This window comes from Odontomachus brunneus, unplaced genomic scaffold (assembly GCF_010583005.1).
Source record: "Odontomachus brunneus isolate Ranch 3 - 2012 unplaced genomic scaffold, Obru_v1 Obru_scaffold_021, whole genome shotgun sequence".
Classification (NCBI taxonomy): domain Eukaryota; kingdom Metazoa; phylum Arthropoda; class Insecta; order Hymenoptera; family Formicidae; genus Odontomachus; species Odontomachus brunneus.
Genome location: NW_022639471.1, coordinates 1,660,635 through 1,674,162, shown reverse-complemented (window position 1 = coordinate 1,674,162; position 13,528 = coordinate 1,660,635). Strand labels below are relative to the sequence as shown.

The 13,528-nt window shown below is 41.7% G+C and overlaps 3 protein-coding genes across 5 annotated transcripts in view; 2 read left to right on the top strand and 1 right to left on the bottom strand.

Annotated features, from left to right (window-relative positions):
• Positions 1-761: 761 nt before the first annotated feature.
• LOC116842125 (thymidylate kinase) lies at positions 762-2,770 on the top strand. Its single transcript, XM_032810871.1, has 2 exons — positions 762-1,104; positions 1,748-2,770. Exons 1-2 carry the CDS (start codon positions 975-977, stop codon positions 2,245-2,247), a joined length of 630 nt encoding a protein of 209 aa, XP_032666762.1. The 5' UTR covers positions 762-974; the 3' UTR covers positions 2,248-2,770.
• Positions 2,771-5,292: 2,522 nt separating this feature from the next.
• On the bottom strand, positions 5,293-9,696 carry LOC116842104. 2 transcript variants are annotated; one of them, XM_032810824.1, is made up of 4 exons: positions 9,394-9,696; positions 7,624-8,224; positions 5,791-7,032; positions 5,293-5,690 (listed from the first exon to the last, which is right to left on the bottom strand). In XM_032810824.1, the coding sequence occupies exons 1-3, from the start codon at positions 9,551-9,553 to the stop codon at positions 5,802-5,804; spliced, it is 1,992 nt and encodes a 663-aa protein (XP_032666715.1). In that variant the 5' UTR covers positions 9,554-9,696; the 3' UTR covers positions 5,293-5,690; positions 5,791-5,801. The 2 variants fall into 2 exon arrangements, with proteins under 2 accessions (XP_032666715.1, XP_032666716.1); XM_032810825.1 differs by having other exon boundaries at positions 5,293-5,687.
• Positions 9,547-13,528, top strand: part of LOC116842105 (putative gustatory receptor 2a) — a 13,541-nt gene continuing 9,559 nt past the window's right edge. Inside the window, exon 1 of one of the 2 annotated variants that reach the window (XM_032810827.1) lies at positions 9,547-9,670. The gene's annotated coding sequence lies outside the window, so the exon portion shown is untranslated. Of the gene's footprint in view, positions 9,671-13,164; positions 13,212-13,528 lie in introns of those variants that run through there. The other variant, XM_032810826.1, reaches the window with a different exon arrangement.

The window sequence follows — 13,528 nt, the reverse complement described above, 5'->3', positions numbered from 1 at the left end:
TGTGCGTGTGTGTATGAAAGAGAGAAAGAGTTTACAGGGAGAATACGAAGACGTAAATATGCATTATTACTGATGTATTATGCTGTAAACGAGAGAGGAACGCGAAGAACCTATCTTATATATAAATATTATATATATATACATATATACATAGCTAGTTTAATTTGCAACTTAGTGTGTATCGTCGCTTCGAAAAACAATGCCCAGTCATTACTCGCCAGAATCCAAAAGAAGTAACCCGACGATCGATTTCAAGTTCATTCTTTTTTTAAGGAAAAAACCAAATAAAATAATGTGTTAAAATATTTCGCACGAACGAGTTTTTACTCCGACCGTCTGAAATTTCTCTTTTTCTGCCCGAGATTTTTTTTTTTTTTTTTTATTGAAGTTTACTTACATTTCTTCATTTCTTCGCAAAGTTCGTTATGGTGAAAGAAGATATTTTATTGAATGACAGATGACAATATCAGGAATGTGGAAAATTTGAAAAAATTCGCAGTGACGTGTTTCAACTCCAGTTTAAATAAACTTTATTTTATTGTTGACTTGCAAAGTACATTGAATTATCATCTGGTCAATTGATTTTTATTCTTTCAATGGAATGCGACGGTAACTGTACCAGCAGTGGATAATATCACGCATATTCCCACAAATGGATATTCCCACTATGGATATCTCCACAAATATCATGAGTTGAAAAATTATCCACTGCCGATACAGTTGCTCGAACTTAACTTTGATTTAAACGCCATTGCGAATTAGAATTTGCAGCGTTCCATTAGGAGCTATTTCGCTGTGGCGTTGATGAAAAGTTATACAGTGAAGTTACGACGGAAAATTACAAAGATAAGATTCGGCTCTATGGAAATTATGGACGTGCATTGGCGTCGACGTTCGGCTGGAAATTTGCCTTCGCCGCTGCGACGATGTGAATCTGGTTTTACGAAGCGGCGTAACGTGCATACACGCGAGACATGTGCAGTAAACGCGGTGCGTTAATTGTTTTGGAGGGTTGCGATCGGGCGGGCAAGTCGACCCAGGTGAAGATGTTAATAAACGCTTTGAACAAGATGTCAATCCCGGCGAAAGCGCACGGTTTCCCAAGTAAGTAATGAATAACTGGACTGTCGTATTGTAGGTTATGTTACTTTGCGCGGGAAATAACTCTTTATACGTTAAGCCCATTCTACAATTGCGTGAACGTGGTTGTAAGTGGTTGTATGTGATTACGACAACCAATCAGAATAAAGCAATCAGTAAATAAAACATTCGGATTGGTTGACCCTTACGATCACGACTACGCTTACGCAATTGTAGAATGGGCTTTAGGGGTTTGACACTCGGCGAATTTGCAATTTATGCATAAAATATAATCAATATCATTGTCTTTATGGAAGGACAAGCTTCGCAGTCACACTTCGCGTTGTTTTCCTTTTTTGTTTTTCTTTTCTCCTGTTTTCGCTTTGTTGCGCTTTCCGTTGCAAATGTTGCATCAATGTGGACATCATATCGAATGTGACAGTCGCGAATTTGATAAGTTGTGTCACGTGATTTAAAAGTAAAGAGTAATTACTTAATGCAAAAAAATTTGAGAGAAATTTTCCTTTGCGTGTATGACTATTATAAATATCCGAATAGAAGTAAAGTCTAAGTACAGAAAGAAAATCTGAGGTCAATAAAATTGAAAACAGACAATAAAAAAATTTCCATGTGAATTCTAACAGAGATATTATATATTCTGTGACAGATAGAAACACTCCTGTTGGAAGTTTGCTCAACGGTTTCTTATCGAAAGAAATAAATATCCCGCCTGAAGCAGCCCACTTGTTATTCTCTGCCAATCGATGGGAGTGCAAGGAGGACATTGAGAAGACACTCTTGGCTGGCACTACTCTGGTGGTGGACAGGTACGCGAGTTCCGGGACCGCGTACACGGCAGCTAACACAGGCAGATGCTTGAATTGGTGCAAACAGCCAGACCTAGGCTTGCCAAAACCTGACTGCATAGTGCTTCTCAAGGTGTCGAAACGTCAGCAAAAGCAACGTAACAATTGGGGCGAAGAGAGATTCGAGCAAGATGACTTTCAGGCGCGTGTTAACGCTAATTACGACAAATTGAAGGACGACACTTGGATCACAGTGGACGCTGATCAAGACGTGTCAATGATACACTGCGAAATACTGAAAAAAGCACTATCGGTCATTCAAGAGGCTCAATTTAAAAAAATAGAACTGCTGAGTAGTTAACAATGTCGACAAACTTATATTTTTCCGATTTCCTGGTGTTTTTATATCTTTCTACTTTCACATTCCTATCACCGAAACAAATCACTGTGATGTTTCTATATTTTTTTTGTTCTGTAAGATCTCTGACAAAACTCGCATCTCAGTTCCACAGGCAGCTATTCTAGCATCTTTCTGGTATTCAAAGTATTTCCAGATTTTGTACTTATTCACGAAAGTAATTTAAGCCATATCCTGTTTAAAAAAAAAAAAATAAATTAATATTTTCCTTTAAGGAAAAGATTAGGATATACAAATATAGAGAAATGTTGGAAGTTATTGAAAACTATAGGATATTTTTTGAAAAAATGTATACAAAAATAAATTCGTTTACTCTATATAAATAATAATATCATATATTAAACAACCTTGACTTGTCGGTAAGAATAATGGTAACTCGTGAAGGTTTTTAATAAAAGTAACAGGTCATTTAACCAAGTCTCAAATCTTATTTAGTCGAGATTCAAACCCGTTGGGCATAATGGATTTCTCAGCGACTCTGCTAGATGGCACTACGATCCTAATTAACACCTTTCTTTCATTCTAATTTCATTACTTTGAATTTGTATTTTCGTATGTTTCTTGACAAGCATGTACAAATTTTGCAGTAACATACGTATATTATACAATATATTTTTATAAATAAAATTAATTCTAATTCTTAAATGATATGCTCGAAAAAGTTTCGTAAAATATTAAATTTCATTTGATTTACTTAAATTACTGCACTTTTTTTAATTCATCGCAAATACAAATTAAATATATTTTATATTCAGTTCTTCAAAACTCTTTAAAGAAGATAGCGATAAAGAGAAAAGGAATCTGTAGATATGCTTATGTAGAAAAAATCTTGTCCTGGTGATCGCAGTCGCTTTAAATCTGCACTAGAAGACGTTAATTCTGAAATGTCTCGAAGAGATGACGTGACAAATCGAAGCGTGAGTCCTCTTAAAGACGTTCCCTCCCACGATTTCATGGAACATTCTTAGAATTCCAGGACAATCCCCCGTACACATGTTTGAAGCGTCTTAATATTCTTTCGGGCCGTGGGAATTTACTCACGTTCCGAAAATACTACTCAAGATCTACGACGTTCATATCCGCGAAAGATAATGGTGCAGTGCAACGGAAATCGATTATGTTGAGCGCGACGACGGCTGCTAAGGCTGCAGGATGATAAATTGCATCTCGCTCGCCGACTGGGACACGTACTGTGCGCAATGATGCCGCTTGCCGCGTATCGTACAGCTAGGAGCGCATTAAACTCATGTCTCTTCACAGCCGCTCCTGCTGAAGGAGACGATCGCATAACTTACACCACCAAATTGCATCAGCCTGACAGCGACATTGTGAAAATTTCGAGTAGGCGGTGATAGATTTGTGAGAATCTATACCGTTTGAGGCGTCCCACAGAATTATATCTTAATTGATGCGCCCTCGAAGATCTCGCCAAGATCGTTCCAGCAGCAAAGAACTGATATTCCAATGAATATTTTTTCCTTGTCTTTCTCTTGGCGAAGTCCTGGCTGATGACAAAAAGGATCTCCTGCATTCTTAGGATGAAGTAAAAATGAAGTAATATCGGTAAGAGGATTCAACGAATGACCAATCTAGTTAAATGAGATGTTTCGTTATATCGAATTATGGAATATGGCGATATTGGAAAATGGGGGAATACGAGAACTAATATCGAAAACTGTTATTCCTATTGTCCTTTCAGTCGCTTTAGTTTTTTGCCATTCGACGACGTGACAAATACTCTGCACAGAGCTGAGCAATTATTTTCTGAAATTTTCCGAATCAAATGAAGTTATGTCACAGAATACAATCTTGTGTTGTGTAAAATGAAAATTGTCGTTATTTTTGTTACTTCAAACTGCATTTTTACTTGTGATGTTTTAGATTAGCTTTCATTTTTTACTTTCATTAAATATCGCACTTTCAGGCTTTATCTTTCGAGATAATTCAAAGTGTCGCTTTAACGCAAGATTCCTCCGGCGCGGCACCGGCTGTAAATTATTACGAGTCTGTGGCGACGCGCTATAAATCCTTTAGCATCACTCACATATGACGAGACGCCGGCGCGGTATACAAGTCGCATTATTTAAGGGTCGTCCGGGAATCGTTTCTTCGGAACCTGTTACGGATCCACTTCTCCCTTACGAGCGAGAGAGGCGCAACTTTGTTTCGCCCTCGTTGCGAAAACGACGATCCGGAGAAATTGCATCCGGCCGGTAGGAAGGAGAGGAGGAGGAGGAGAAATCCGGCGGAAGAGCGCGATGAAGCTTCCAGCTCGAATTGATGATTCCGGAACGAACGACGCAATTTTCCACCGGGGCGGGACGATTTCGCGAATCACCGGGAAAACTATTAACTTTCGCTTAGACCGTAAGTCAAGTTCCGTATTGTTCGCTTAACGCGTCTCCGACTAATATCTTGAGAGACTGCGGACTTTCGTGAGAAGAACATCCGAAAGCGAATGCGTGTCTCTCATGAACGGCGTCGTCTATTCAGATTTAGGTTTCTTTTAGGTTTATCTTTAACAGCAATTGTGACTTCCGATTTAGACATGGAAGTGTATGTGCATGGGAGTGTGATGGTGGTAAGTTGCAAAGTGAAAATGAAAGGTTAAAGGTGATAAGAAGAAGTGGAGGGAAAAAAAAGGTGAAGAGAAGTAAGAGAAAAGAGAGGAAGTGAAATAAAAAAATCTTTATGACTTTTATTTTATAATTTATAATCTTTTAAAGATGATAAGAAGAAGTGGAGGAGAAAAAAAGGTGAAGAGAAGTAAGAGGAAAGAGAGGAAGTGAAATAAAAAAATCTTTATGATTTTTATTTTATAATTTATAATCTTTTATAATTTATAGCTTCTTATAGTTATAATTAAAGCTAAAAGATAATAGAGAAGAGGAGGAATATTCTGGAACATTTTGAAGTGCGAGATGCAAAATGTAAATTAAGTTGAAGTCAGATTTAGATCAGACAATTTAAATTGTGATTAGTATAAGTGGTTTTGAGTCGATTAAATTTAATGAATGAAAGTTAGAAAACACATGAATATATAAATGTACGAATGTGTAAATCGGAAGCCACATCCAATCGCAAAGCACGGAAGAATAAATAAATAAACAATTAACAACAATTGCCCCGTTACCGATCGTAATTCGTAAATCGTTTACATGAGTGCGTTGATCGATAAGCGGAGGAGAGAGGGGTATTAAAATGAAAGATTTAGCACGACTGTGTTGCACGTCAATGCAGCTCCGTGTCACTTTGGGAACTTATTTATCACACATGGCGCTCGAGAACGTTCACTGCACTGTCAGCTTTGTGCTTCTTCCGCAAGTTGAATCTTCCGTCAGACACACACACTTTCGTTAGATTTCCGGCTTCCATACCTCTGGCTGCTAAATTGAAAAGAACGATGCGTTACTCACCTTCACACTCTTCTACTTATCTACTCCATTTATCTTCCATCATCGTGATATGAGAAGAGCGTTCACTCACCGGAGTCGTTTCTAATCCTTCCTGGGCCTTATGGTGAAGATACTCTTCTGCGCCTCGCATAGTCGTCTCGGTCTCGGCTGCTGCGCGTCTTCGTTGCCAGGCGCGAGTTCAGACGAGCCGAAGACGAACGTCGTCTCGTATCGCTTCGCCCAATCGCAATCGGACCTCGACTTTTTCCGCTCCGGCTCGCCGTCGTCCGGATAATCCAGCGGCTTTTCGACGTCGACGAAACGCGATCGCTTTCTCTTCGGGGATTGCCGCGAAGAATGGCGGTCGTTTCCGTCCATCGCCGGCGTCGCATCGCTCGACTTGGCCTCCTTTCCCGGGATAACTCCGGAAACCATCGACGTGTTCGGATTCTCCGAATCAGTGGCGGGAATATCGTCGCACACTTGTTGCGACGCGAAATCGCCCGCGTTCGAGACATCGATTCGCCGTGAGGACTCCATCGATCGCTGCTCACCACTGCTCGAAGCTTCGCTGTTTCCATTTCCCTCTTCCTGGTAGTTAATCGTGTCATCGATTGCCTGGACAATGTGATCCGCGTTTGTTCTCGATGTAGTCGGGTTGATTTCTTCGGATTCGGCAGTGCTTTGAGTGCTTGCATCCGTTCGCTGTTCCTTCGCCACATAGAAGGTTTCAATGCTGATTATCTTCGGGCGCTTCGCCGGTGGCGAAGCAGCGACGACTTCTTCGTGACGCCTCGACTCCTGAGCAGAGTCAGCAATTGAATTATCAGTCGACGTCATGTTGATCGTCTCTACGAGAAGGTCTTCGTCCAGTTGAACTTCCTCGTGAGATCTCTTCAACGAATTCTTTTTCTTCTTCTTCTTCCGATCAATGTCCACCTTTCCATGAATTCTCTTTGAGTCTCCGTCCGCTTGCGACTCGTCGAAGATTCTTTCGGCTGGAAGCTCCCTTCTGGGACCGAACTTATCGTCCACCAGAATGATCTCTTCTCTGGTCCTCAGGTTGTAATTGTGACCGGAAGATCGGCGCTGTTTTCGCGGCGTCGAAAGATCGTCATCGAACGTGACGAACCTCTCGAAAGAAATCCCAGCCTCTAGTTCTTGCCACGCGTCACAATCAATCTCCAGGAAGCAGTCGTCGGTTCTGAAGCTCGTTCGCTGGAAACTGGCGATAATAAGCGCGCGCGGAACTTTCCGCCAAGCTTCCAACAAGCTTTCCACTACGTTCTCGACGTTCCACCGGCGCCCACGTTCCTTGATTCCTTCCACATACCTACGGCGAATATCTCCGATAATTTCTTGCAGTCATTGGGATAATTAAGTCGTCGGAAGCACCGACGGTTTCCTCATCGAGAGGAAACGTATGAATCCTCCGCAAGTGGCTCTTTGCGAATTAACGTAAGGCACCCTGGAGCGCAAAAGCACTGTTCTGGAACGTGCACAGCACCGTTTCACGATGCTATCGCGAGGTGAGCTGATTACCCTTGAGCCGACCATGATTGGCTATTCATAGTCTGGCCTTAAATTCGAGTTCTAAAGTCCTAAATTCATTTTCAAACGTTTCGTAGCTAATCAAATGTAAAGTATCATAAGATTAACTTAGGACTTTGCGACTCAAATTAAGATCTGACTACGAACTGATATCGTAGACTTCCATGTTGTAGGAAAATGTTTGATCTAGCTTTCTTGATTGGTGCCGCGTCCTTTATAAATTTGTTTTCCCTTGGAAAAATTTTCAAAATGACGATTTGAAAATTTTTTCAAGGGAAAAAAAATTCACGAAGGCATTAGCCAAGCCAGATTGAGCAACTAGCTGTGAATATCGTAACGTCAGACAATCAAGCAAACATTTGCGTGAACGTACTTGCTCCGGTAGATCATCTTCACAAAGTGGAAGACGTCCCTCTTTAAGGGCCTCAGCAGTGGCGGGAAGTTCTCGGGGAAGAAGATATGCCGAATGTTGCTCAGCTCGAATTCTTGGAAGGCGCTCACTCGATCCCTATGCAACAGCAGCAGGATCTTCCGCTCGCCGCACGACATACGATCGTTCAATCGGCTCAGCCACTCCCTAAAGAGCTCGTCGCTTATCGAGGCATCTTCATTGTGAGTGTACACGTAATCCTCGCCTTTTAGCACGGCTGGGTAAGTGCCGCAGATCAAGAGCGGTGACTTCTCGGTGCCGGCGGCGTTGCAGCACATCAGCACTGTCGTTTTCTTCAGAGAAGCGTCTTGGCGCGCTGAATGAAACATCGCCGAGGAGACGCCGGCGGGCGAGACGTCGGAGTACATAGTTAATTCGTCCAAATGGAAGAAGTCCTTGTGTTTGTACTGCGTGATGACGGACCGCATCGCGTCGATCCATAATCGATAGTTGCGGAAGACCGGTCCGGACGAGTCGTTCGGGTCGAGGGAGAAGCCGTGTCTCTTCAGGAAACACGTTAGCCATCTGTCGGAACATTTGAAGCCTGGCCAGAACCGCGGAGCGTGAGATTATTAATATAATATTAATATCAGGTTGAAATTATCATAATTTTTTCTCTTTGAGTGTATAAATCTGTCTCCACGCGGAAAGAAGTTGGTCGTTTAACCAAATTTTTCGTGAAATATAAACAAATCCGAATTTGCGGTTGAAGTTACTACACAGTTCTGTTCAAGTTAAAAAGATTTCTGGTTCAGAAATTTTATTAATCCAAGCAAATGTTTTTTCCGCTCATAAAATGTATATTTCATTTATTAGTAAATTTTTATTTAACTACTTTGCTCGTATCAAATTTTGTTCAGTGTTTATGGGAGAAAACTTTTGAATCAACCTAATATTAATTAGCATCGACTAAAATTATCACATTCCATAAAGTCTTTTCTTTTGAAGGCATAAGTCTTTTGCCAAAAAATACATATTTCATTTTTTGATAATCTCTCTATTTGAAAACTACTTTCTTTGTATTAGAATAATACATATATTTCATTCATTAGTAAATTTTTATTTAACTACTTTGCTCGTATCAAATTTTGTTCAGTGTTTATAGGAGAAAACTTTTGAATCAACCTAATATTAATTAGCATCGACTAAAATTATCACATCCCATAAAGTCTTTTTCTTTTGAAGGTATAAGTCTTTTGCCAAAAAATACATATTTCATTTTTTGATAATCTCTCTATTTGAAAACTACTTTCTTTGTATTAGAACTTGCTTAGTATTTATGAGAGGAGATTTTCTAATCAATCTAATATTAATAAACAAGTTAGTTGATATATAAGTATTTAGGACGCTTATGACATAATTTTCCTATTCGCAGGATGCTTCAAATTCTCGAGCTTCAAACGTCGATTATTCTCAGATCCGATCATTCCTCAAAGTCGACGGAACTTGGAGACAAGACCGGCAAATTATCTCGCGGATCTGTACAAGGGGTTGACATGAAGTGCCCTGGATCGCAAAAAACGTCGTCCTGGAATGTCCGCGGGACCGTTCCACGGCGCTATCGCGAGCCTGTTATCCCTCGAGTCGACCATCTCCTCGCGGGGAGGACGAGGACAGGCCGACCTTCTTACTGGGCGTTCGTATTAACCCCTGAGACGGGTTATTCTGCGTCGTAACCCTTCGAGGACACACGAGGATTTCGTAGATACGTGCCGGTCAGTTCATGCTCGCCGGCCAATTCCAAGGCTTTGTCACGTAGTAGATGTCTGTCGAGGGGACAGTCGGTGGCGTGTCGCTCGCAGGTCCATCTGAGGAGCCTGTCCTTGATCGCTTTCATGACCGGGTCGCGGTCGGCGTGCGGTTCCTGCGACATCTCGAGTGCTTCTTTGACCGTTGCGCGCTTCGATTCGCCGGATTCGGAGACGTTGTAATGGATTTTCCTCCGGGTCGCGGTTTGCAATTGACGGACGGGCTGGACGTTGTTTGAAAGGTAAGGGTTTGGTTGAACGGAACGGGACGCACTGGACGATTCGCGTTTGTTAACACGCGAGAAGATTGTTCATACGCGTCGACATGGGAAAACGTCGACACTTCGACCGTGCTCTCTCTCTCTCTCTCCCTTCCTCTTTCTCTCTGTCTTTTTTTCCCGTCGCTGCAAATTCTGTCGGGTGTGATAAATAAAAACTCCCTAGTAGCGAAACGCGACTTTGTGAGAATAGAAAAATGAAAGGATTATCTCTCTTTTTATTCCGATGAATTAAATTCGAGGCCCAAACGTTCGGACAGCCGGATTTACCTGGCGGAAAATCCTCGCAGCGATGTGACGCCTCGTACGTTTCTCTTCCGCGGTGGCAGATTACGCTCGGTTAATTCAGCGTCTCGATTTAAACGAGAGATACATCACGTCCGAGCGGGCACGTTGTAAAATGTAAGTTGCAGCCGCGCGCGAGGCACCGCGAAACCGTGTTATTTCTGAGCCGCTTATTAAGATCTGCGGGAGAACGCCCTGAGACTCGCGAATAATGGCAGAGAGAGACGAAATAGGCGGAAAACGAGTTTAAAGAGGCCAGAGCGTGAGGGAGGAAGCCCGGAATTATTCTGGAGCGAGTTTCCAGGCGAAAGTCGCGCCACTTCATTATCTGGATTCGGCGGATTTAATCGCTCTCGCGTCGACCGGAATAATTAATTAGCTGTCGAGACGAAGGGTAACTTTGGCATGCAAACGTTTATCTTGGGGCGCGCTTAAACAATGTGGAACATAGAAAATCTCCTCACCTTAATCTGTTGTCTTATTTAATCTGCCTCACCAAACTGATAATTGCATGCGCACGAAGTCGATATTAAATAGACAAACACTAAGAGACGCTAATAAATTCGGTGGTACACACAGAAGGATATTTTCTAAGGTTTCGGAAAATATATTTCTTAACATTTTTACTCACTTGCTCCTTTCGTCTAGAGTTGACGTTTATAATTTGAGGTTTTATTAAAATTTAATGTCTGAGAAATAAAGTTTTATAATACTATAGAAAGAGTTATATATATTAAAATAAATTTTATGGTATACAAAAGAAATATTTTCTGAGGTTTCAGGAAATATCTTAGAATTTCTTTACTTTATTCACTTGTTTTTCTCGCCTAGAATTGACACTTGATTATCGGAGAATTTATTAAAACTTAATTTCTAAAATAAATTTTACGATATACAAAAAATGATTAAAGCAAACGTTATGATATTAAAGAGTATTTATTGAAATTTCAGAAAATATCCTATAGCATTTTTTCTCTTTACTTTTTCTTCATATTCTTTCTTTATTTTCTCGAGCTTCAGCCGAAGAGAGAGCGTGATGCAAAAGCTGTGACGAGCGTGAATATATTTTTATCGCGCCACCTCGAGTTCACCGACACGCACGCACGCACGCACTTGCGCGTTCGTCGCGCGTCTAACTCTTAATAATGTCGCCTATGTCTGGAAGATAATTTAGCCATGTAGCTGCGTACCTCGTCGCTCTCGTCGCCTAATTATGCGTGGGATGGAAGCAGCGACCGACGTCACGACGGCGACGGCGACGGCAGCGGCGGCGGCTGTCTCCAGCGACCACGGCATTGTCCTTAAAAGTGCTCTTTTTCACGCTGCGTGTTCCGGTCATCAACATCCTTCCCTTTCTCTCGACTAATCCTTCTTGCAAAAACAAGGATCCGACGAGAGGTAAAAGTATCGCAGAAGCTGTCTCGAGAAAGAGAATGAACTCATCGTTCAGCATCTCCGCACGGCACGTCGTCTTCTTGATTATTAATTCCATATTAATAATCAAGTAGCGTCATCCAACGCATTTGTGCTTCTTCCTCTTAAAATGCACTTTCAGTTGTTAAAATAAAAACGAATTCATAAACTATTAGTAAAAATTCATCGCAGCTCTCTCTGTCTACTTTTATCTCGCGTCGTTCATGAAGGCCGCTAATTGTTGATTTCGTTATCCAAGCACTACCAACAACGAGACTTAAATGAATATTTCAAATATTAAGACAATTTCTGGATCTAAATACCAGATGAATATCTATGATTTTTGCACGAACATTGAATGGACAGCGCATTACGACGGATGGACGAGTGGCAAATGTGCGCTTCGAAATTATTCGCGCGGTTTGCGTCATTTAGGAGGCCGGCATGTGGTCTCGTCATTCTCCTTCTCTCTTTCTCCCGACGGGAAAATATGAGAATACGTTTCGTTCCCACCATTGTTTCGAGTGCTCGACGACGAGAATATCGCTTAAATTACATTTCTCAGGGGCGTCATCCGGACGAAATAGTTTCGCACCCTTAGATTTTCATTTAATATAGCGCTATTTATTCTCGCGCTCGGTTGCGCACATTCGTCGTTCCCCGGGTGTCCTCTCACTGCCGACAGTGAATACTATCGTATGATTATTATTTCAACTGCGTGCCATAACTTGAACACTATAACTCAATTAGTATTTCATTATACTCCGACCATAGTGAGATATATTGTTATATGCGTCGACCATTTTGTATCATTAAATCCGAGCGCAGCTCAGCAAAATTATTTGGTGATTAAAAATTATTTATCGCTATCGATATTTTTACATTTAATATGCTGTAAAATAGTATCGTGTCATAAATATCAATACATAAAAATATTATTTGTCCTAAATATATATATATATATATATATATATAAATCCTATATATATATATATATATATATATATACACAAAATAAAATGAGCATAATTAAAAATAATATAAGTATATATTGAATGTACACTGGGAGCTTGCGTAAATCCGTCGCATAGCCGATAATTTCATTAGTTTGAGAGATCAATTATTACACGAAGAGAAAAATTAATATAGAATTTTCTAATAGAGAAATAGGCCGACATTCTGCAGTAAAAAAATATGGCTGAAAATTCAACGAACTTCCACAACCTCCTGACACAAAAATAACATCTGACATAAAAATCCGTCATTTCCTTCGCTACACATCGTGTCTATACAGAAATATACATATTTTATATGCGTCGCTTTTACAAGTTCCACGGAGACGGCGCGAGTAACGGCGCGGAAGAAATATTCCTCATGAGGGTAGGTCAAGCACGCGCATAATAAAATCAGCTCGGCCTGAGTGCGAACGCGGGGTGCACGGTGCAATGCAATCGCGGAGCTATCTGCGAGCGCATCCACTTCGACCGGTTGTCTCCGGCCTGTTATTCTTCTCTGCTCGCTCAATAATTCATCGGCCCGACGTGGAATAATATTTAACGGCGGTGGCGCGTTCGCGCCACCACGTGCCCCACATGCCGCCCCCGGCGCGCACTCGCCCACACCTACGTATGTGTACACATCGGTGTATGTCGTGCTGTCTGAGTGTGCGTTTATGCGAGTGGTTCTTATCCGCTTTTATCGCGCGGCGCGGAGGCGCGTAAAACTCGCGGCAGCTGAATCCTCGCAGTCCTCGTGACGTCGTCCGGGACAGCTGATGCGCTCGGAGGGTCCCAGGCCGAGTCGTAACGTGAGTACGCCGAGTCTGACGCGTGGCCTTCTAATTGCGACTCATCACGCGACGCGATCGTGTTTTTGCCATAAATAGTCGCGCGTATATAGTACACACCGGGGACTGCAGAAATAAGCGCTTCGCGAAAATATATCACTCCGCTGAAATGTTCGTCATCCTTATCACCCCCGTATGTTGCATTGGGAGTTATAATTTCGAAGTTATCAAGAACTCTTCTCTTTCCTATTCTTCTGTCATCCTTCTATTCCGAGTCTTGCGTTTTCGCGACTCAGAGAGAGAGAGAGAGAGAGAGAGAGAGAGAGAGAGAGAGAGAG

Bases quoted from the DNA above. Each gene is read 5' to 3' on its own strand.
- LOC116842125 (XM_032810871.1), top strand. From the start codon at position 975: ATGTGCAGTAAACGCGGTGCGTTAATTGTTTTGGAGGGTTGCGATCGG. The intron at 1,105-1,747 runs GTAAGTAATGAA...ATTCTGTGACAG, and splicing joins GAAAGCGCACGGTTTCCCAA to ATAGAAACACTCCTGTTGGA.
- LOC116842104 (XM_032810824.1), bottom strand. From the start codon at position 9,553: ATGTCGCAGGAACCGCACGCCGACCGCGACCCGGTCATGAAAGCGATC. The intron at 8,225-9,393 runs GCACGTATCTAC...GGTTCTGGCCAG, and splicing joins CGGCGAGCATGAACTGACCG to GCTTCAAATGTTCCGACAGA. The intron at 7,033-7,623 runs GTACGTTCACGC...TATTCGCCGTAG, and splicing joins AAGATGATCTACCGGAGCAA to GTATGTGGAAGGAATCAAGG.